Source organism: Haliaeetus albicilla, chromosome 10 (genome assembly GCF_947461875.1).
Source record: "Haliaeetus albicilla chromosome 10, bHalAlb1.1, whole genome shotgun sequence".
Classification (NCBI taxonomy): domain Eukaryota; kingdom Metazoa; phylum Chordata; class Aves; order Accipitriformes; family Accipitridae; genus Haliaeetus; species Haliaeetus albicilla.
Genome location: NC_091492.1, coordinates 37,862,346 through 37,885,144, shown reverse-complemented (window position 1 = coordinate 37,885,144; position 22,799 = coordinate 37,862,346). Strand labels below are relative to the sequence as shown.

Below are 22,799 nucleotides of genomic sequence, written 5' to 3'. Positions count from 1 at the left end.
TCATAGTTCAATTTCTAAACTGCAAGATATGTAACCTAAGTGATGGCTTTTGTTTGTAGGCAGCCCTCTGAAAAAAGACAGAGATCAAATACTGTACTGTATGGTTGAAGTCTGGGGAGAAAAAAAAAAATCAAAGTACAAAGTCCTATGTTAACTCAGGAAATCAAGCTCTTGTTCTCTCTGGTTCCCTAAGCCATGCTGAATTCTAAACGTGCAGTTTAATATCCAAAATAAAAACAACGTACTGGTGAAACTACACCCAGGAGTACTGGTATAGGCTTTCTGCAATTCCATTCTGCTATCCTAATAAAAATTGCTCTCAAAGGCTTTGTGGCATGGTCTTATTTTCAGAGAGATTTGGGGGTTAGACTTCTCTTCTTAAGTATCCTGCTACAGTGACATTCATAGGTACCAGTCTGAGCGTGTTTTTAATTTGAACTCAGTGTTGTCTTTAAAGCTTTCATAGAACCACTGAGAAACTTCCTCCCGTATCTCCATACGTTTTATGCAATTGAAGGGTTCCCTATTTAGAAGTCTTTTAGTAGTTCTTGATTCATTTCTCCATTTAAAACTGCCTTGCATTTAAAAGGAAATTGGGGGGTTAATGCTGTCCATTTAAAAATATGGAATTTGAAAAATACTTTTTTGTTTGCAATACAGAACTAACTCAGGTTAAGACTGCCTCTCATGTTTTCAGTGTTCGGCTAGCGAAAAATGCATACAACAGTCAGCACGTGTGTAATGTCCTGATGGTTGTGATCAGAGAAAATTCATCGGTTAGAATATGGAGCAATTTAAATGTTAAAAATAAGGTTAAAAAATATCCATCAAAATATGGTCATGTTACCTAAAAAGCTGAGATCTGCTATTAAGTAACTGGTGTTGCTGTCAGGCTTATCCCTGCATGTGAATAAAATACCATCAGTCACTAGATGGCACTCACGGGTCTAACTGTGCTCTGGAACTTCAGCTGTTCTCTGCAGGTCTAGTATCTCCCAGGTTTTTTTTATTCTCTTTTATCCCATAGCAGGGACTTTGCCGTCAAACACCGATGGGACGAGCTTCAGAAATTGAGTCATTCCAAAAGGTAACTGCTGCTCTCATCTGACTCAGCTGTGTGGTGGGGCACTTGCACAGTACAGTGGATGGGTTTTTTTTAAAAACAAACTTGTCAAATTAATTGTGACATTAATTTAGGAAGGAACCTGGAAAAATATTTTCTGAAGTGCCCTTGATGTTGTTTTTCATGTTTGTACAGAAGAGGTGTTTTATAGGGAAGGTCAGGCGGTTCCCGTTAATGACAGAAAGAGACGTCCTTTCAGCACTCTGCAGGCAGTCGCAGCAGGAGCAGATAGGTGAGTGGGTTCATTTTGCTCTCCAGCTATAACTAAAACCAAAAGCCTCCTGAAGCATTACAATAGAAAAAGGCCTGAGTTTATTTTTCACTTAAAAGAATGATGATCATCTTGACATTTTTAATATTATAAAAAAAAACATAAATGATTACGTTAAATAGATCACTTTTGCACAGAAAATGAGCATAAACAATCTAAAATATTTTTTTTCCTGTGTGAAAGTTGTATGTGAGTGACAGGGTACAGTTAAGAATACAGTTAAACATACCAGTATTACTAGGGCTTGTTGAAGATCGAATGCTTTCATGACAGGAATAAAAATGGACACATACAAGGACCTTCTCCACTTGATGACTTGCTCATAGTTGGTACGCGGCCATCCCATGCATTTTTCATGAGAGGCAGTGGGCAGTGCAGGAACAGTTGCTGGTGAGCTCTCATATGCAGCAGTTACTGAAATAGCAGATGGATCAACAGTTGCTGGTCTTGCAAAGTCATCCAAAAAAAAAAAAAAAAGCCTCTCTGAAAGGGCTGTGGCTGATGTTACTTTCCTATGGTGGCTCAGTGCCAAGAGGCAACATAAAGAGGAAGAGCCATAATTACTGCTGGCTGAGGCCGTATGTGGAATTTGGCTGCAGGCAGCACCGTGCAAAACCTGTGATCCCACTGCTCTGACCAGAGAAACGCTCTGAAGGTAACGTACCCCTCACCTCCGATGGGCAGGTACAAGTGGAGGGGAAGGGACCACGACTAAGCACTTTAAGAAAACCAAATGCTGAAGGTTGCCAGGCTTCCCGTGGGCAGCCTACACTGAGCGGTTGCTCCAGAGCAACACTTGCTCCCCAGCACGTTTCTTTTTTTGCAGGTAAGTCCAAAAAGAGAAATGATCGGAACCCTCGGGGTGCTAGTGTGCTCCTTGGCCTCGCAGCAGACCGTGTTTCCGTGCTGCTCACTATCGCGTTGGCAGGGACTGAGCCCTGGGAGGAGGGCTGGGCCTTGGCTGCCATGCCGTGCTGGAACGGTGCATAAGTGGGTGACACAAGGTTTGTCACGTTCAGAGCTGATGCTGTGGCCTAAAAACTGCCAGTCAGGGCTCTGGGGCACTGCCTGTAGCTGCTCGCAGGGTGTTGCTCTTCCATGGACACCCTAGTGCTGTTCCCAGGCTGTTTGCAGCTCCTGTCAGCTGTACCAGGAGGTATTACACTGATAACAGTGGTCTGGCTTCTTGGGACATTAGCAACTGCCTATCTTCAGAGTATGAATACACGTATGTATGTATGTGTGCTTGTTTACCTAAAGATCTTTGAATGAACAAAGCTGGATGTTCCTGGTTTTGTAATGGCTCTGCAGCTCTGGCTTAATTAACGTCTGGAGTTCATGGAGGCGCTCCCAGGACTGTGAGAAATCGTCTGGTCCATCCCCACAGCCGCCGACGGGTGGGACACTCGGGTACCCTGGATGCACCATCAGCTCAATCGTTACTGTCCTGCTCTGTGGCGTCGGCTGTGCGGGTAAGGACGCCTTGGACGTGAACTCCACGATGGCAGTGTCAATGGCACTCCAGATGTTACTGACAGACATGTTCTTGCCCATGGTGCTCAAACCTATGTAAATGTCTGGCCATCTGTAGCCAGGGGAGGGAACACTGATATTATAGCCAACGAGGTAGTTAGGAAAGAGTGTCTTACATACAGTGGATTAGGAATCAAAATTTACGTAAAAATTAAGATAGAAAATGGGGGAGGGGGTGTAAGACTTTTAACTATAAACAAAAGTAAAACCAGAACTACAAGCCAGTAATGCTGCTGCTTTCACTATTGAAACCAGGATACTATTTAAAGCAGCAGTCCTTCACTCTGACAGAAAGTCCCAGCAAAGCCCCAGTACTGCTGCTATTACTGTATTTACGTGTACTGTCACAGCACAAGGTTGTCTGGCATCTGTGAGCTTACAGGTGCACTTTGTTGGCATGAAAGGGAAGAGCAGAACTAAACTGAGAAATGCCACACTATCAAAATAAGTTACCATTGCTATGCCTATTAAAACCTGAATAATAACCATCTCTAGATAATAACCTTTGGCTAAGTGGAGACAAAAAAAGTGACTGAAATAAAATGGAAAACCACCCTGCTAACAAAGCATCCTGCTAGAATGTATCAAAGAGCCATAATAAAGGCAAAACACTGGACAAAATGTTACTGCTAAAGACCACACAGCTAAGAGGACACCAGCTAGAGGAGGTTTCTTACGTAGCTTCAACACAATTCTTTGTTCAAGTCTGGCTACACACCTCAGTTCTTCTAGCGTGGCACATACAAGCCCAGGAGGGCTGTGCAAGTGTATGCGAGGGCAGAATGAGAAAGTTTTTGGAAGAAACCAAGGCTGGAGTCTTTACCTGCACAATCAAGGAAAAGCCCAGCTGAACATTCAGCTCTTCTTGAGAAAAGTTTGCAGGACTTAGGAAAAAAGTTGAACTTTTTTAAACTGTAAACTGACTAAACTTGCTAATGCCTCATTGCTATGTGGTAAGCACAGTCTTGCGCTCTCCCGTGTCATAAACTGACCTCCAGGGGCTCAGTGTGGTACCTCTTTGCACAGATGCTGAAATTGAGTTGCAGAGTTGGGTTCCCTGTGACTTCAGCTGACTGCACTCTTCTTATTTTCCTGGGTTTCCTCATGTTACGTGTTTATTTTGTAAGCGTTTGTCCCTCCCCACCTCTCCCAACACCAGGAGACAAGGTGGAGCATGGTGTGTGTCCAAGCAGGGGTGGCCACAGCTGGGGCAGCCCCACGAGTTCCTCTTTGCGCCTCTGGAGAGGTGAATCGCTGGAGCAGCAGCTTCTCAGAGGTAGACCAACACCACCCCTGCCCCTTTGGTAGCACGGGGAGCCCTGGAGCATGCGAGGTTTCCACTAAACTCCCCTGCACTGCCCCTGTTGTGAAACTGCTCTAAAAGGAGGGTTACTGTCTCCTGAGGAACTGCTCTGTGAATTGCTGTGCCTTTCTCTCCCTTAAATATGGGCTGTTTGAGTAGAGTCCGTGTGCTCCGGCTGGAAAGAGCATGGTGAAATGCCAGCCTACTGCAAGCATTCAGAACAATTTATACAAAAACAAAACAAAAAACAAAAAAAACCAACAACAACAAAAAAAAAACACACAAGAACTTCTTTTTCAGTAGACTGAGAAAGTAATGAAATTTGTCCCAAAGGACAGGTGACTGCAAGGGTCTCAAATGAAATGTCTTTAATCCATAAAACGTCTTTAATCCATAAAACATGTCTAAGCCTTTAAGAAAAGTATGTTATTGGGGGAAGGGTTGAGCTTTTTGGGTTTGGCCCCTGAGATGCAGAACACTGACAAGATTGTTTGCTTAGAGCAGTGGTCACCTGCTGTGGCACTGCAAGCTCTGAGCTTCATGCCTCCCCTTAACAACAAATGCTTGTTTCTAATTAGTCTCTTCCCTGCTACATAAAAGCCTTTCTCCACTATTCCAGGGAGATGAAAAGTTATTTCTTGAAAACTTTCCCTAGATCATACTTCTAAAATTCCAGTGTTGATACAGCACTTCAGCCTCCTCCTGTCCCAGATGCCAGGCTAGTGCAGCTTCACTAGAAAGGCTGAGAAACATACCCTAAAAGAACAATCCCTTTCAGGTGAGAAGTGAGTCATCTCTGTTCAAGCAAAACTTCTTACTAAGCAGTAGTGCCCCCAGCACTTTTGTACTCCTCCTAAACCTTCTTGTAAGCCCCAAAGCGGAAAGAGAAAGGTGGTGTTCCATTCTGAAAAGATGCTATCAGGAACTGGTAAGATCTAAAGCTTTACTAAAAAAAGGATGAGTAATGCCTGTCTTACCTTATTCCATGCCTTGTAAACACATCCACGGTGTTAAAAGAATCTTCTTCTACTCCCAGATAAAAGTCCATCAGGGATGGTGGAATCCAGTCACAGTTATGAAGGCCTGGCTCTATTGGGACACGTGTGTACTTAATCCCATATTCCTCTAACACCTCTGCAAATACGTGCCTGACTTCTGTAAGTAAAAACAGAGACACTATAGTCACGAATTAGATACCCAGCTCATCATGTCCCCTGCAAGCTGTTAGCACAGAGACGTCTTTCCATGTTTAAGAAAATATAATCCCATTTGGCTTATCTTCTGCCGAAATGGTTTTCTCCATCTGGATGGGAGTCCCCTTCTGTACTGGAGACATTACTCCCTCAACATCTGCTATAAGGTGCCTTGTCTTCCCTCCAGCACTGAGCATTTAGTCCAGCAACCCCTTCTAAGTTAGTGACTCTGGTCCTAGAGTGCACCAGAGGTGATGCACTGTCAGGAACAAGTTCTTCATCAAGTCCCTGCACAGCCAGATTTGTTGTGAGGGTAAATTGCCAAAAGCAATGTCATCTGAGGCAGCTGAGTGCTGGAGTGGGGAAATCCGGATTTTTTTTGCTCACTCAGTTTTCCATTTCTGTACCACAGTGACCTTATTTGCAAAACGGGGACTAAAGATACTTGCTCATCTCTGTAAAGCATGCTGAGGCCTGCAGAGACTGGTGCAGAAACACAACTGACAGGATGGAGTTCTTGTAGCACCTGAAGGAGCTAACAGCTTTTGCAAACTCAAACATTCCAGTTTAAACTGGCCAGTCTGCTGATGGCCCTGGTCTGCCTCCTTCGATGTGGGTGGGAGCATGGAGTTAGGACGCTGAGGTGAATTATCAGTCCTTGGAGGAAAAGGTATAACCTGAGCCATTGGTGCCATTAATCCTCTTGTGCTGCTATGGGAAGACCCAGGTCACCAAGCAGCCAATTTGGGCCCGGGGCAGCACTGTCTCCCCAGGGCCCAGGTGGGAACATTCACACTGCAATTGTAGAGCAAGTCTCTTAAGGTGAGGTTTATTGCCCAAACAGGGAGCTGTGGCAAGGGGAGTCAGTCCCCTCTGAGCTGACTCTCTGACTCTCTCACCTGCTCAGCGCTGGGAAGAAGACTCCCTTCTTACCTGGGAGGACGTGGATGTGCTGGTGCCCATCCATGTGAGGAGGTAGGTGACCTGTCAGCTCATGGAACAGCTCCACCTGGGCCTTCAGCTCCTGCTTCACCTGCGCAGCAGAGAAGGGTCAGAGCAAAACCTGTCAGCAGGCTGAGATGAGGAGAGCACAAGGGGGCTGCTGGAGACCTTGCTGGCCAGTACTTGGGGTGCGGTCCTGGGAGGCACAAAGTGCTATGATGTATAAAATGGACATGCGATGCCGCTGGGTTGCCTAGAACCTCCCTTAGGCATGGGAGTCTTTATGTGGATGGTGCTGATAGTGGGATTTTCTAAAATACATAGGCTGTTTGAATACCCATTTCCCTTTAAAATGAATGGGGAAATGGGTGCTCATATCCCGTAGGCAGTTTTGATCACCTGAACAGATCCATCCTTGCTCATGGGACAAAACCAGCCATCTCCCTAGACAACAAAAGCCTCTCACAAGGTGATGAAAAGCCTACTGCCTACTTAGCACTTCTCTGGCATTTTCCTTTTACTGATCTCTAGGGGTTTTGTAAATATCCGTTCCAATGCCTCTTCTGCCTCCTCAGATAAGTATTTAACAGGACATCAGTGTACGGAGGCACTGAAGCAGGGAGGAATGAGTTCTCAGAGGCTGCAGAGCCTTTGGCAGAGCTAGGTCCAGGACGCAGAATGCCAGGTCCAGCTGCCCAGGCAACACAGTCAAGGTTCATCTCTAAGCTTAGTCACAGCTGGGACCTGGGAAAGATCTTCAGCTGTTATGTGCTGGGATAAGTGCAGGCTGATCTCTATCAGGAAAGCAAATTGCATGGTTGTATCTGGCTTTCTCCTACCTCTGACATATTCAGGAGACCTTTTGATAGAGCTGTTCTGAATCCCATTTTCCCATGGAAGAATCCATCTTGGTTGAGCAGAGAAGAGTTTGTCTTGAGCACCTCACATACAGGAGAGCCCTCGGAGAGGTTGGCATGCAGGCCTATTGGGATGTTGTATCTGTAACAGAAATGAAATGCCTGTTAAGCTTTGCACCTCTACCTTCCTTACTGTGGCCAAAGGGGGAGATTTCAGTGAAAGATCTGGACTGATCTAAAAAGTGGTGTTGTACTCAGTGGAGTACATCTTTGTATTCCTGCTTTTCTAGAAAGGAACACAGAACAACACTAACCAGAGCAGAATATCTCCAGGTAACAGCAACCCTGTGCAGTCTGCCAAGGGCCGGTCTGAGAGACTCCCCCAACTCTTCCCACCCTGACTTGTGGAGAGAGCAGCCACGAGGTATCTCAGGCTAAATGCTATAACTGCATTAAAATGCTGTAACTGCACTAAATGCTATAATTGTATGCTACTACTAACTGCCCTGCAGTTACTAGTTACTAAAAGAAAAATCTGGACCTTGCAACCCTTTTCTAAAGCAATTTATTGGCCCTTGCTAGGTATTCCCTTGAGTTGTTCACCCTATTAAAGATACTACATTTATGAGATGTTTGAGTTTTACTTGACAACTTCCAAAGCTGCCCTTAAGTAGAATCCAGTCACATATAAACAGTGCCCAAGGCAGCTGTTACGGCAACAGTATAGGCTACGAGTGTAAATGCTGTCTGAGTTTAAGGGTTTCCTGGTCCAAGAGGCTGCAGCTGAAATTGCCCACAGTGGCCAGGTTTCTGTCTACTGGTGCAGATGATCACTCACTGGGAGACAAGGCTAAGCTGTACAAAGTAGCATCTCTCTGGCACAGACAAAGGATTACTGCAGGGAGATTGGCAGTGTAAGTGCAGAGCCTTGCTAAGGAATCACAAGGGTACAATGTATTAACTAGTTGCACTCTGCAACATTAAAAAGAAAAGGGGGGGAAAAGGAAAAGAAAAAAGGAAAAAAGAAATTAAACGGAACTATGGAGCTAGTGTATCTGCAGAGCAGCTCTCAGCCACAGGGCTTTGCAGAGTGTTGGTGTTTCCTTCTTCATCTGTGCTGTGGATTCCCCTATACAATAAAAACAGGACCTGTGAGTGCTCAGATTTGTGCTGAGTTTCATTAGCACTTCTGGAAATCCTCAGAATCAGTGGCCAAAATGATGCTTTGAAACTTTTTCCAAGACACAGTAAGTAAATGACAGAACTGCAATGTTCCTTCTGTGCTGCCAGTCTGAGTCATGGTGCAGATTTAATTTCAAGGCAACAAGTCTGTGATGCTTTAAATTCTTCCTGGAACTTCTGCATAGAGCTGCTAAAACTGGGCATGATCTGTCCCTGTTACAGCCCTTGTACCACAAGGGGGAAACCAAAAGCAATCTCCATTTAGGCAAAGTGGGCAAAAAACAGATCTTCCCCTTCTGTCTGCTGCCCTGAAGGTGACTAGTGAAGCACCAAGTTACTGGAGACAGAAGGATTGTAGATGGATTGGACCAAGTCAAAGTCATTTATAGCTCCTTTAGGTCCTAAGGCTTTGGCCTTTGCAGGACTGAAAGTCTCTTTTCCTGGCTCTTCCATGTCTTGTGCTTCCAGGCGGATGGTGTAGTCTGTTGCTAGATGCTGCTCCTTCTCAAAGTCATAAATGTTATGAGTCAAGTTGTATGGACAGCTCTGTGAAACAAAATGAGTCCATGTCTTTCCAGTCCACTGTGTGCTTAGGGAGCTTGAATTTTTGCTTAATGGAGCAAAACAGCTCACAGAGAGAAAGGTCCTCTCTGGCTTTTCTGATTTGGTGATTTCTCTGCAGCAGGGCCTGATTGTATAATTGACAATAAATGTTCATCTGGTTTTCCTACATGGGCCCTGAGCACATGACATGCACACTCACTCCTTGCTAATACAAGAAGTGGAAGGTGCTGTCATTGGGAGTGGGGGCCCTTAAGCAGGCAGCTGATGGCAGGGCAGGAGGCAGTGTAGAAGGGGTGCTGTGGCAGGAGGCCTTCCCCTCCATCCTGTGACCTGCTGTGTACCCTGCATGAGCCCAAAGGCAGAGAGCAAGCCTGTGGTTTAGTTTTGGGTTTTTTTAGAAGTCCACCCCAGATTCTTTATCATGTCTCTGGGAAGCTCTCACTGCATCAGCTGATAGCATTATTTGTACCACAGCCACTGCTGTCTGCAAGAAAAAGGATTCATGTGTTACCATGAATCAGCAGATGGAAGACTTTTTTTGTTGAGCGCCCTCCTTCTCATGTGTTGTGGGAGGGCAAGAAATGAACAGCTGAGGCTCTCAGTGTTGTCTCCCAGGAGCATCGAATGAACTACCTCCAATTTTGCAATGCGTCAAATGCTGTGAGGGAAGCTATTTCCAGGAAAAGGCAAGCCCCTCCAACAGGTGTGGGACACCAAGGAGCCAGGCACTGCACTGCGTAACATTAGAGCCACTCCTCCGCCTGAGCTGAAACCAGGGGAATGTGCAGAACGTGGAAGTGCAGAGAGAGCTGGCCTTGTTCTCACTGTAAGGGGAGACTCTGACTGTAACATTAGAGCATGTTTCAGAGCTTTGGCTAACACCAGCTGAATATCTTAATAGTTTTCTCTTAGGCTTAGTCCTGGCTGGTTTGACAGACTGTCCATGCTGAGGCATCTGAAGAGGAACTGCTAGTGTTTAATGGCTCTAGTGTACAGGGACTGAAACCAAAACTCAAAGCACAGCACAAGAGAAACTTGTTCAGAAATATTCATCTGTGGGAGACGCACAGAAGCAGGCATGCTGGGAAAGCTGTAAGGATATGGGAAGGAGGACAATACAGTGGGCACAGCAGGGTGCTAGCTGCTAGCTAGAATATGTGTGTTTCCTCTGGATGCAATGAGCCAAATGATGCTCCTATTCAGCACCAAATGCCCTGCTGCCTGGTGTTTATTCCTAACCGTCCTGACACGCACTGCATGAGTATCTAAAGTTCTAAGTGCAATGAGATGAAAACATGAGCAAAACTTAAAGCATTATAGTAATTAGCTGGGCTGTGCCTTGGGAGACAGGGCTCCAGTCATGCTCTGTCCTGACCGGAGGCTTGGGCTTTAAGACTGAACCAACAGGCTTTTTTCCTACTGACTGCTACACACACTGGACTGACTTTTGCTTCTGAGTGCCTCTCACCACTGAAATGTAGCTTCTGCAACCAAAGAACAATGCCAAGGCATGCTGTATTGTAAAAAAGACAGAGAGAAAAGTGAAGTTATGGGAATATCCTGGAAGGGCCCTTTTTCAGAAGGTGGATGATTGTTTCTACTACACAAACATACTTTATAGTTACCCACATCTTTCAAAGACTGTAAAGTATCTGCTATTTTATTGGCTGAAATACTGAAGCAGAGACCAGCAGCTCAAGCAGCTTATACAGCATGTGATGCCACACTGGGAACAGAGCTCAGCTGTTGTGGGTTTGGCCTCATACCCACTCTTCTGCCTAAGTCCTTTATAGATGGGACATTTGCCAGTCAAGTCTAACTGCTGATTGCTCCGCCCAAAATTCAAAATAAAATGATTGGCATTGAGCTTCAAGCAACAGTTTAGTTTCTGCAGTAAAAGCACTGCAGTAACAGCCAGTGTTGCCAAAACAAAATGATGCTGAGGAATCTGCTTGGTATCTCTAAACTCATTTTGATGGTTGTTTTAAGCAGCAATGGCCCTTCCACAATCTGTTTGGAGAGGCCCATGTCTAGGTGTTTGCAAGTCTGTCCCACTGTGCTGGAGAATGCACAGATGTAGAGCAGGATTTAGCACAGGGGTTCAGTTCACTCCTGATAAACCCAAAGGACAGTGTCTCCACGTGTGTACTCCTATAGCATAAGGAGCATTAGACTGGGCTGTCTGTGAGCTTGTTGAGAAGAGGTTCAGGCCGGTAGCTTCTGCAGCCACTAAGGTTAATCCATTAGTGAGCTGTTTCCACTGAGAGAAAGTTGGTTGTTAAAGCCAGCCTGGCTCTGTGGTTCTCTGCTCAGCATGCCCTGTAAAGGACTGGGGGGGGGGAGATACCCTTACAACAAATGCTACAAGGGGTAACAAGGAATTCAGTCTGGAAAGATTTCTGAGTCAGCAAGCCCAGCCCAGTCATCAAATAGAGAGAGGAAATAGAATCAGCTAAATGCTTCCTTTTCAAGTAGTTGCTTGTTTTGCCACACGAACGCTCTGAACAAATGTCTCTGCTGAGGCAATGGGCTTTTGTGCAGCTGCAATCCCTGTTCACTCACATCCTTAGCAGTAAAGGGTTCCTGGAGACTGTTACTATACTGAGTCACTCTTTAAACAGCCCACCAGCTTTGCACTTTTCTGAGCTTGGTGGATGACTAACAGTGCCCTGGGTTCTGCCTGGCCACAGCATGGACCCTTTGCAGTTCCTGCATTCCTGGGAACAGTTGCAGTGGCTGTGGGAATTACGTGACGCGCCGAGCACAGTCCCAGTTGTCTTGCTGAAGGCTGCATGCTCTGGCATAAGCATGGCACTTACTCTTTTCCTTGATGGATAAACAGATGCCACCTTCAGCATCCTGTTCGTATCCTTATCCGGGAAATTACTGGTTCATCAGGTGTCAGCCCAATTGTGGCACAATTAAGAGCCTCATGTAACTATCTGTATCTAGACATCCTGCTTCAGTAAACATCCAAGTGCCTGCAGCCAAAGCAAGGCTGTGCTTTGTGCAAAAAAGTACACCTCTTAGTTTTTGCATTTTGGCATTTGCATACTTCCCCCCCGCCCCTTTCACCCTTCAGCAAACTGTAAGATCTAACTGTCTTTCATCAAATAGCATCTTGTCTTGCTCTATTACTGCTAAGGACTTATTTCTGCTGGAAGAAACCCTCCAAAGCTTCTGCAGTGTTAAGAACTGGTTCTGTAATATAGCTTAGGGACATGACTTTCCTTTTAATTACATCTTTGTATCAACTGAAGCTCCTGTGTCCATGACCTTACATCAGCAAAAAGTGCTGTTGCCAGTAAAGTTAATATGATCTCAGATTCTAGTTCAAAGCCTCAGATTGGGCCCCACCCCTAACCCAAACACAGTTCAGCAGTGGAACTGTCTGCTATGTGATTAACAGTCAGATAAAAGGGTGATGAGAAAGCATGAGAGACTTCTAGATTAGTCAGATGTTGACTGGGAGGGTCAGAATTAAGTCACAATTTACACACACATTTTGCAATTAGTGTTGATGGGAAAGGAAGTGAAAACACAGACAGCAATTAAATGTGGTTTTGTTAGATTCTCCTATTAAATGTACCCAGATGTTGTGGGGGTTTCAGCTTTTGTGTAGCTGATGTTCAGCATTTAAACTGCAGAAAAACGAGGAAGACTGAGGTTGTGTTCTAAAATATGTCACTCTTCATCAAGTATTTAGATATAATTATCTGGAAAAGGGTCCTAATACTCAGTGACAACTGAGCTGTTGATAAAAGGGGGGAAAACATGGCAGCAAACAATCTTAGGTCTCTCTATTTCTGCTATCTCCATGTTTCTAAGGAAAAATGAAGGGACCTACTAATTTCAGGTAACAAAATAACCCTTCCAGTCTCTGGGAAAGGCTCTGGAATAATCACCAGGAAGACTGGCTGACTTCAAGGTGAGGCTTGGTAAGTAGAAAATCAAGATTATATTATATGGATAACCAGGAAGTCGCAGTCAGTCTATGCCCCATAAAAAAAAAAAAAAAAAAAAGTTTTGAGTTACTGAAAAAAAAACCAAACCCACAATGGAAGTCTGTTCTCCCACCTGCTGTTGTGGTTATGTACTGCTCTAGCAGTTGCTATCAATAGGTTTGTCATTTGGTGATGAATCAGGCCTCTGCTGAAACTTCTCTTTTGCAGTGAGTGGGTCCCTTCTTTTAGCCCAGTTGTGACAGTGAACAAGAAAAGCCCAAGATCAAGAACCTAGATGTCGGGGAAGGTGTATTATTTACTGTTTGGTTCTGCTGTTTTGCAATTAGTTTGCGTTAGAACTGATACAAAGATCTGCTGACTACCATCAAATTTCTGCCAAGGCTTCTAATCAAAACACAGGGCAACAGATGGTATACTCAGAAGCCTACAGAATTATTGTGAAAATGAAGGGAAAAATAAAATTCCAGAGGAACTGTGTTCCTTTCTGAAAGATGCTGAGTCCTAACGTTGCAGAGCAGCATGAGGTGCTTAAGGAGGACTATCCTGCAAGAAAAGTTGTCTTGTTACTAATTAGCTTTGCCTGTGTCCAATTAACTGAAAACCAGGTGAGGAGAGAGAGCCCAAGACCTGCAGTGATGAGCAACCATGTCACAGACAGTTAATCAAGAGCCACTCAGATAATCTCCACAAGCCATAGAAACAGTCCAGCACTCTGACAACCCTGGCACCATGTGTGCAAAAGACCAAATCCCCCAACACTGGAATGCACTGCAGGAAAGAGCAAGCTACTTGCTTCAAACCTCTTATCTCAGCTGGTGATAGATCCAGTCTCCCTGCTTACACCCACTGGTCAAGGCTGAAATGTCTGCTATGGAGTTAAGCACATATGCATGTGTGTATATATTGTACTTGCTTAGTTGAGTGTCTGTGGGGGAATACAAACATGGGGAGAAAATACAGGGCAGACTTTCATCCCATAAACCACAAAATGTTGCAAAGCCTCAATATTCACAGTGGGATGGGAGACAACACCAAGCAGGGGGAAGAGGGAATAACAGTGGCAAGGCAGTCAAGCAACAGTGATGCTTTCCCATTTTTGCACCATATGACGAGGAGGACTTAATGACATTTCTAGTAAGTCTGACCTATTAGATATCTGTGTCTAAAAAGAGTTTGCGTGAACCTCTGCAACAGAGGAACAAACATCTTAAGGGTGACACAAGATTTCATTTACATGCATAGGTGCCAATTAAGTGCATGTGTACTAGCAGCACCTGAAGTCGGGCTTGCATTAGAACATGACCAACCCTTTTTCCCAAACCTGCAAATGCTTCCCCCATGTGTGGGTAAGGCTGAATACAACTGCAGAGAGTTACACAAACGAGGAATTGCAGAACCTGGGCTGTTGATCTTCAGTGCTGAACAGATGTTCCCAAAGTCACCCTGCTTATATTGTCAGAAATAAATATAAATCCATTTCATTCACATTTACAATTCAAAACTACCTCCCCAAAAGAATGAAATTGTAGCAGCAGGTTGCAGCTTCTGCTGTCACCTGCCCTCTAACCTGGTTTTTCACACCCATACCGGCTGTCAGCACAAGTGTCATGACCTGGACTCAAAGATGTTTTTTAAACCTCTGATTGCATGGCCTAATTTCCGCCTATGGAAATGAGGCCAGGTGGATTCTATATTTAAAAGCCTGCTAAAGACCACTGCTAAAATAGCTGACAACATTACCCAAGCATTGGGGCTTAAAGGGTTTCATGGTGCCTCTGTGTCTGAGAGAAGTGCTGGCTTTATCTCTGTTTTACATTTGTCTCATTTACTAAGAGGATTTTAGGCATCTCAACAGTGTTGTGTCCTTCCACCTCTCCCCTTATCTCAGAGGCAGTTCCTCTCACAATGTTTGTGTGTAATCTCTAACCTTTTCAACAGAAGACCAGCTTGCCACTAACACCACACCCTGGCTTTTCTGTACCACCTCACATCAAAGGAACAAGCTGCAAGCAATTTCCAAGTACCCCTAAAATCACAGCCAAACTGGGGCGAGATGCTCAAGGAGAACAAGGGCAGCGTGACTCTCATGCAACTGTCCTCTGCAGCAGCTTTATTTGAAGCATAAGGTCTCAGTTCTTCCAGTACCAGTACAGCTCCTTTCCTTTTCTGCTTTCCTGAATTGTTTCTGAACCCTGCTGCTCTCTCTTTCAGAACATACTCCTGCTTCCAAGTGCCTGCCCACACTGGAGCGATGTATTAGCTGGGTTTTACCTTCTAAATACAAGTAATGCTTCCTATTAAAGGATTTGCTGGGCTAGCCTAGGAGAATGACACATAGCATTTGATTTCTTACAGAGCCACAAGTGTGCCAGCAACCTCTCTGAAAAGTTCGTGAAGGAGTAAAGGTGGTAAGTACAAGGTATCGTCCCTCTCTTTATGTATGCAGGTTTTGCAAATGGATTTATCAAGCCTTGAATTAATAGAAATATTGAGGTGCTTTTTTAAAAGGTTTCTGGGGTGGAAAAAACAAGTTTTCCGCTGCCCAGACTTAACAACTTAGCCCTCGCAGAATCACACCTTTCCCTGATCCTTCAATGAACCTGGCTGATCCTGTGTTCAGCCTGGCTGAAATGCATCAAAATAAATGAGATTTAAAGATTTGTGCTTTTATAGTCTAATAGTTTTAGGGGTAGCAGCTTGCTCTGGGTATATAGCGTGGACTTTCATTCTGATGGCACATCTTTTGGAAGTGTGGGAAAAGAAAGTCCAACAAACCCAAACTCTGCTAGTCAAGTTGTGTAAGTAGCATTCTATCCCAAGGGGAAAAAAAGGTGCACTGCAGTGGCTAACAGCAGAGAAAGAGCCATTACGGGTACAGTTGGCAGGTCACTGGGTTTACTATGAAGCGTCTTAGTAAATATGCCTGGAATCTGGTTTTCTTATACCAGCCTGGGCTGTGATACAGTGTTTGTACTGGGGCTACAAAACACTAGATTTTACAGGCTTGGCTTTGCGTGGATGGCCTGGGGAGGCTGTCCACAAAGGAGCTAAAGAAAGTAGCTTACCTCCTTGCCAGCTTGGCTGCATCTGCTGCAGCACTTCCGTTGACTAGAAGGGACACGTTAGATACCGCACCAGCCAGGAAACAGTCCACGATGCCTTGGTTTCTCCGAGGACAATAGCCAAAGTCATCTCCAGTTACTATGAGCTTCACCTGAAGCATCCTTAGAGGTCATCCCTAGCAAAAAAAGTAAAGGAGGGAAATCGGAACGTCAGCAGCCTGCAGATCACAGGCAGCGAGGAAGACAGGCTCAACGGGGGCGAACCCAATCATGACTCAGCCCGACTAACTCCTCCTGCTCCACCTCAGCCTGCTGCTGTCTCACAGCTCGCACAGTAGCCGGATTTGCGTGTGGCCGCCAGGCTCGCACCATACCTGCCTGCTCCCGCAGCGAGAGCACCGGAGCCTTCCTCTCCTTGGGGGGAGCAAAGGCCGGCCTGCGCTTGGCAGGGGTGCGGAGCGCACAAAAAGGTCAGGGACTTCGTGGGCTGATTCCGCCGACCGAGGGTGCGCCGGGGGTTCAAATTCCATTCCCCGCTGCGCACCCTGGCCCGCGGCGCCGGGTGAAATGCCACCGGTGCGAAGCACCTGAGCCGGCTCCGCAGCCGTGATGCCTCGCTGTCACCGATTCCCCGGCCCCATCCAGCGCCGTGTCCGCGGCAGACCCGTGTCCCCGGGGCGAACCGGAAAGGAGCGGCCTCCCGGGGCCCTGCCCTCCGGCTGCGCCGGGGTAGGGGGGGCAGAGGGGACCCCCGCCGGCCCCCCGCCACCCCGGGGCGGTGCGTACCTCCGCTCCTGCCCGCTCCCGTGCCCAGGGCCGCCGCCGCCGCTCACGCAGCGCTCCCGGTCGCCGCTGCCCCGGGTGTGTGTGGCGGCGGGGGGGGGGGGGATGCTGGCCCCGGCGGCGGAGCTCTGCCCGCGCCGCCCCGCCGCGCATCCCCCCCCCCCCCGCCTCCCCTTTCTCCCCCGGTAGGGCCGAGCAGCCCCAGCCGGGCGCTCACCCGCGGCTCTCGGCGGCCCCGCCGCAGAGCCCGGCGCGTCCGCAGCGCTGCGAGCACCGGGGCGGCCGCTCCGCCCCCCGGCGGCCGCGGCTGGCAGAGCAGAGCGGCCCGGCCCGGCTCGGCTGCGGCGGGGGCAGGCGCTTTGCTGTGCCGCCGGTTCTCGGTGGTCGCTGCGCTAAGCGGCGTGAGGACCGGCGGGGGGGGGTCTCCTGCTCCAGACTCCCGAGGTGCGAGACCTGCGCCTGCAGCCGCGGGTGGGATAAGCAGTTCGGGTTCGTGCTCTTTGGTTGCTTCAGGGCAAAATTAATCATCCCATAATGTATAATCCCTCAATCTGTGACCCCCGTAGTAGCCACTTGCTCGTTTTTCCCCCGCCTTGGTTTGCTGGCAGCGGGAGTTTAGAGCTGCAGTTCAGTAAACCCTGGTGAGGAATTCCTCACAGCTCTTGATGCTGGGCTGGGGAAGGGCGGGGAAGACAGAAGAGAGCTCCAGGAAGGGCAACCTCTAACGCGCCATCGTTCAGTGCTGGATGTAAGCCAGTTCTGCACGTAAAAATCCTGTTTGTCCTGGCATTGAAATGCTCCTTTTTCTTACTGCAGAAGAGCTACTCTTGATCTACCAGAATGAAAGTGAAAGCACTGAGCAGCGTAGAAATGTTGAGTGGGAGAGATGATCAGCCTGCATTTTTCACCTGTGGAAGAAGATGAAGTTCTATCAACGTAGAACACACTCCTTCTTGGTCTGTAATGTTATCCCAAAATATTCACCCGCTCCTGCTACTGCAGAAAAAACAACAAACTGATGTTTGGGGCAGGGAGAGAGTGATAGTTCAGAAAGCGCTAGGGTAACATGTCCATGGATTCAGGGTAGCTGTCTTGGTGGTTGCTGTTAACCTGTCCCAGATCACACTGGGACTGGGACCCTTGCATGGATGATGGCGATTTCCATGTCTGAACCTGTGCCAATATGTAGGTAGGAGGGCTGGGGAAGAGATGAAACAGCTGTCAGGCCAAGCACGGGCTTCTTGGAAGAGCAGCTGGGGTGGAACAGGTTGGAAAAAGCTTCAAGGGTTGTTTCTGTGGGAATAGACTGACCGTCCTGCTGCTTAATTCATGGCTAAGGCAAACTCATTTGGGCTAACTTAGCTCTCTTTCATTGCAACCGCAACTCTGTTCTCAGTTCTGGGCTGTCTGTGCATAAAGGCCAGGTGTTCCCTCTTTCTGCAAAATTCAATTCCTCAAAGACAGCCAGCGTATCCAAGCCCCAAAGTCAAGGAGATAATATGCAGGCACAACCAGACACTGACTGTCCTTCTCAGCAAAGGAAGAACCATCAGTTTGTGGAGACAAAGAAGCACAGTTCAGCAGAGGGAATTCCACCGCTTTCACACCCAGAGCTGAGGTATGAAACATCTGTATGTGGGGGCAAGAACACCTGTGTAGCCAATGGTTATCCATGTCTGTTTCCTCATAGGAACTTGGAATCAGTGAATCGAGGTAGGTTGCAGCCCTGTTGATCTTTAGGCTCTCATCAATTGCAGTTGCAGTCCATGAAGCAAACTGCTACAGAACTTTGGGAGGGCCTCTGCCTCCCACCTCAGATCACTCTGCAGCAGAAAAAAATGCTTCCATTAGCCTGAGGACACTTTGAGGGGCAGGTAAGATTTGGATGATTGTTTGTAAGAGTATTTTGATACTTTGAAGGAGGGAAATAAAAGTAGAATGGGTGGTAGCAATGTTATTCATGGAAGAATTTGGTTCCTAGGCTGTGCTGTCCCTGTAGGCCCTGAAATGGGCAGCATGGACAATTCTGCTGGATCTAGAGCGGATGTCAGCTGTCCATCACTTTCTGGAGCTTACTCTTCCCTGATATGTAAATGAGCACTGACTACAGGAAATCATGGTGAGAGCTGGAGACAGCCTTCTACCCCTTGGTGACTCCTTTCTCATCGAAAAATGATGTGGAATGAAATTCCAAACAAATTGTGCTAAAATGCTGTACAGAACTTGCTAAATCTTCATTCTAGCAATTCCTGTGAGCATTTCCATCATTTAGTAGTTGTCTCTGTTACAGAAAAGTTGTTGATGCTCTGTAAGGGTTTCCAGTGCCCTTGGCATTTCAGAGTGGATATTTGTGCAACTACTACTTTCTTCCCCTTCTGGGATATGAACCTCACAGCCTGTCCACATTCCCCCAAGGTTTCACTTACTGATGAGGGCTATTACTATAACAGATGAAGTCAGCACAACTCTGAAGTAATGTAATGAATGAAAAACAAGTACCTCCTGCCTTTGCCAATGCAAATTCTGGGGTTTTCTGCCTCTGTCTAGTACTGTCAATGCTTCTTGCCACTGCACAGGTGAGAGGCACTGCATAAGAACCTTAGACAAAGCTTGGCTTCTCAGCCTTCTTAACCTTAGTATGTGTTTAATGCTATTAACAGTAACATCCTTCTTAAATATTGAATGCAGTTCCTGGAGGCTTGCTTTTCTGATTTCATTCCTCTTTATCCAGCTCTCCTTCCCCTGACTGGAAGCAAAAAATCCCCAGCAAGCAAATCTTGCCACTGTGCCACATCCCCCTCAGATCCCAACACAATGTTTCCTCTGCAGCCTGCATACCCCAGCTGGCTGCCAAAATAGCCCTTGCAGCCAACCCCCATGTAGTCCGGAGGAAAGTCTCTTACAAATTCAACCTGGAGCTGAAAGGCAAGGCAGGCTTCCTCTGGCTAGTCTCTCCTCTTCAATGAAGACATGAATGAGAATATTGGCCAGCATTTCTGGTGGAGCTGCACAAGCCAGGACATTTACTAAGCACAAACTGCATCTTCCAGCTTAACTGAAACAAAACACAGCCTTACCTTATCTTAGTCACAGAAGCCAGCAGGAGCTCTCTCTGTCCTCAAGTGCTTCACTGGTTTTGAGCTTGAATTTCTTTCCCTGAACTTTGAGTTATTCAGTAGCGGATTTAGAGGTTTCCTGTATTTCACAAAAGCATTTCCTAACAATTAATGGTTCCAACAAGCTGTCTGTTGACATAAAAAATGTATTTTCTTTTTCTTGTTCCCTTGGCTGCAGTGAGTTAGTTCATTTGGGATTACAATGGTAGCACAGTAGGACTTGGTTTGTCTTTTCCTTGCATGAAATTTTGTTGAAAGTGTGAATTGTAAAAGGCGTTTGAATGAGGCAAAGTAAAAACCGTTTTTTTAAATGAAAGGCTGTTAACATTTTCTTCTCTTCCCCAGCCTCAAAGCTTTGCAAAATCTTGGAAGTTCAGTGGCTTCTGCAGAAATGCTTAAATTAAAGCCTTTTCACCCCTCTACTGAGGTTGGATTTCAGAGGAAACAAGACATTCGTGTTCACACTGTCGGTGCCTGTCTCTGTCTCCTCTTAGTAGCAGTGGGATGCCTTGGCCAGTTCTAACCTCCTTTGCAGCAGAGGTGGAGGTCCTGCAACAAGCCAATGCAGCATGTGGCTCCGAGGCTGCAGTCCCCAAAATGATCTGTAGCCCAGGTACAAAACTGGCTGGTCAGTCGGCCAGGGCAGGAGATGAAGGAGGGCACTGCGGTGAGGCATAGCGCAGAAAGCAAAAGAAAATGAGTGGGCTTTTGCAGGGGTTGAGGTAGGTGACATGCAAGAGTGCTGTAGGGGCACGTGTTCATCAGCTGTCATTTTCAGCATCTGAGATGAGTGAACCTGAATAGAAGTGAAGAAATGTAACTATGAGGAGAGCTGGACCGCAAGTGCCCAGATTTCCTAAAATTCACGAACAAGACCTTGGGTGAGACAGAAAAGCGGGTTTCCTCGGTCTTTCAGGAAGCCTCTGTGCTGTGCGGGGCCGGGGCAGGGATGAGGGTGTGGGCCAGTGCTCTGAGGGCACCGGACCCAGGGTGAGGGTGCAGACCCAGGCCCGTGAGGGTACCGGACCCGCTGCGGGGCACGGCTCGCCGGCCGCTGACCCTGCCCCCTCGGCGGGTGCCCGCCCGCACTACAACTCCCGGCGTGCCGCGCGGCGGAGGCGGCCGGTGCGCTTGCGCAGCGCCTGCTCCCCCCCTCCCCGCCGGCATTTGGCGCGGTGCTGTCTGGGTAGGAGGCAGCCAGGCACGTGGGCGCCATTTTGTGGCGAGGGCGAGGCTTTCTCTTCCAGTATAGCTGGCGGTAACGGTAAAGAGAAGCCCGAAGAAGAGCAGCATGTTGCCTTTCCCGTCCCCACCCAGCTGCTGAGCAGTCCTTAACTGTGTGGGCTCCCCTGCCAGCTCGGGTGCGCTTGACAGGCACTGAGAGGGTCTCCCGTGGAGGGCTGGGGCTGAGCTCAGAGTAGGATGCGCGGCTGTCGGAGAAGGCAGGGAAGCTTCTGGTCCCGTCCTTCCCTGCGACACCCAGCTTAGAAGGCGGCTGGAAAGAGCAGCTGATGGGCAGATTTGGGTGTGCACAATGGCGGGGCATGCCTGATGGATTGCTTGCCCAAATCCCCAACAGGGAGCGGATACTGTAGCGGGTGGGTTCTGCGCAGAGGTGGCTCTTCTGAACCCTGGGGGGCACGGGCGCTGCTGCCTGAGATGAAAGCAGCAAAGAGCATTGCTCCAAACTGATGCAAAACTAATTGTATAACGCAGGATAAACACACTAAAACCCTGTGGTTAGCCCCCTTACTTGTGACTTGCAATCTACGGCATGTAATAATGGCTTCTTCCATCTTGTGTTGAAAAGGGTTGAAATCCCCAAATTCTAGGGTATATCTGCTAAGAGTCAAAAGGCTTCCCCGTGCACCACATAAGATGAGCTAGGTGGTATACCCATCATTTTCCTTCTCCCTTTTTCTGAAATCATCTGAATTTACACCAGCACAAAATAATGTCAATACCTGACCAGGTGCATGGTGCTAGTGAAAGGCAAAATTTGCCATCATGACCTTATTATTAACTTGACGCTTGCATTAAATTATGGCGTACTGTTAAGTACCAAACTCAAATCCTCCCTGATGCAGATAGCAGGCCTCTGGTCTTCAGTGAGACTAGGTATTGTTCACTGATAGTGAATTTTAATCACCTTCCTGTTTTTCAGAGGGTTATTTTCTCTTTGCTGCATTTCCTTCAGAATGTCTAATGCAGAATAAATATATAAAGATGCCTGGTCAAAAAAGAGTGGGGACAGGGAATCCTTCTACTAGACAATTAAATGATGGGACCAAAATAGGTACTGTTTAACTGTGGGCATTAATAGCTTAACCTAGACTATCTGATTCCATTAACTGTTTGATTGCATCAAAACTCAGGACCTCAGTTTGCCCTCTCTGGAAGTTATTATACTATCTGGAGCTCATTTCTTGGTTTTTGTGATAAAGGTACCTAGAGGAAATTATCTCTTTATTTATTGAGGTCAGAGAGGGGCAGATTTTATAAAAGATGCATAGATGTTCAGTGGAATTTTCAGAATTACATGAATATTTACCTACCATTGAAACAGATGTCTAGAAGTTTTTCAAATCCTATTAAGCAAAAAATTATTTCAAAAGCTGCCTGAAATGATATAACATCCATTGCATTTTTACATTCTTACACTGAAATAGAAAGTTAGTCATCAAAACTACAATTCCGATTCATGTCTACAAATTCAAAATAACTTCCTCAGTTTCAGTTTACACTGTGTAAGCAAGAGCAGAGTTAAGCCTGAATTTGATTTTGACAAATGTTGATCAGGAGCTATTAAAATGAATTAAAGATACCAGGGGCAGGTCATCATGTTAAGAAAAAAAAAAAGAAAAAGGTATATTTTACATATAAAGTATTAATGCATAAAATTTTA

At 46.7% G+C, this 22,799-nt stretch overlaps 1 protein-coding gene and 1 long non-coding RNA gene across 10 annotated transcripts; one reads left to right on the top strand and one right to left on the bottom strand.

The window, feature by feature from the left end:
- Window positions 1-1,461: 1,461 nt before the first annotated feature.
- Window positions 1,462-17,088, bottom strand: YDJC (YdjC chitooligosaccharide deacetylase homolog). Of its 6 annotated transcripts, none has more exons than XM_069795070.1 (7): window positions 16,782-16,966; window positions 15,999-16,171; window positions 7,205-7,364; window positions 6,357-6,456; window positions 5,208-5,385; window positions 2,649-3,000; window positions 1,462-1,840 (listed from the first exon to the last, which is right to left on the bottom strand). In XM_069795070.1, exons 2-6 carry the CDS (start codon window positions 16,154-16,156, stop codon window positions 2,649-2,651), a joined length of 948 nt encoding a protein of 315 aa, XP_069651171.1. In that variant the 5' UTR covers window positions 16,157-16,171; window positions 16,782-16,966; the 3' UTR covers window positions 1,462-1,840. The 6 variants fall into 6 exon arrangements, with proteins under 6 accessions (XP_069651171.1, XP_069651170.1, XP_069651168.1 ...); XM_069795069.1 differs by having other exon boundaries at window positions 1,462-1,808; window positions 16,782-16,965; XM_069795067.1 differs by lacking the exon at window positions 16,782-16,966 and adding an exon at window positions 16,996-17,088 and having other exon boundaries at window positions 1,462-3,000.
- LOC138687470 (uncharacterized) lies at window positions 14,761-22,757 on the top strand. Of its 4 annotated transcripts, XR_011326659.1 has the most exons (3): window positions 14,815-15,341; window positions 17,595-20,775; window positions 21,705-22,757. It is a non-coding gene; the product is annotated as an uncharacterized lncRNA (long non-coding RNA). The 4 variants fall into 4 exon arrangements; XR_011326656.1 differs by having other exon boundaries at window positions 14,761-15,341; window positions 17,595-22,757; XR_011326657.1 differs by having other exon boundaries at window positions 14,761-15,352; window positions 17,595-22,757.
- The last annotated feature ends 42 nt before the right edge of the window (window positions 22,758-22,799 follow it).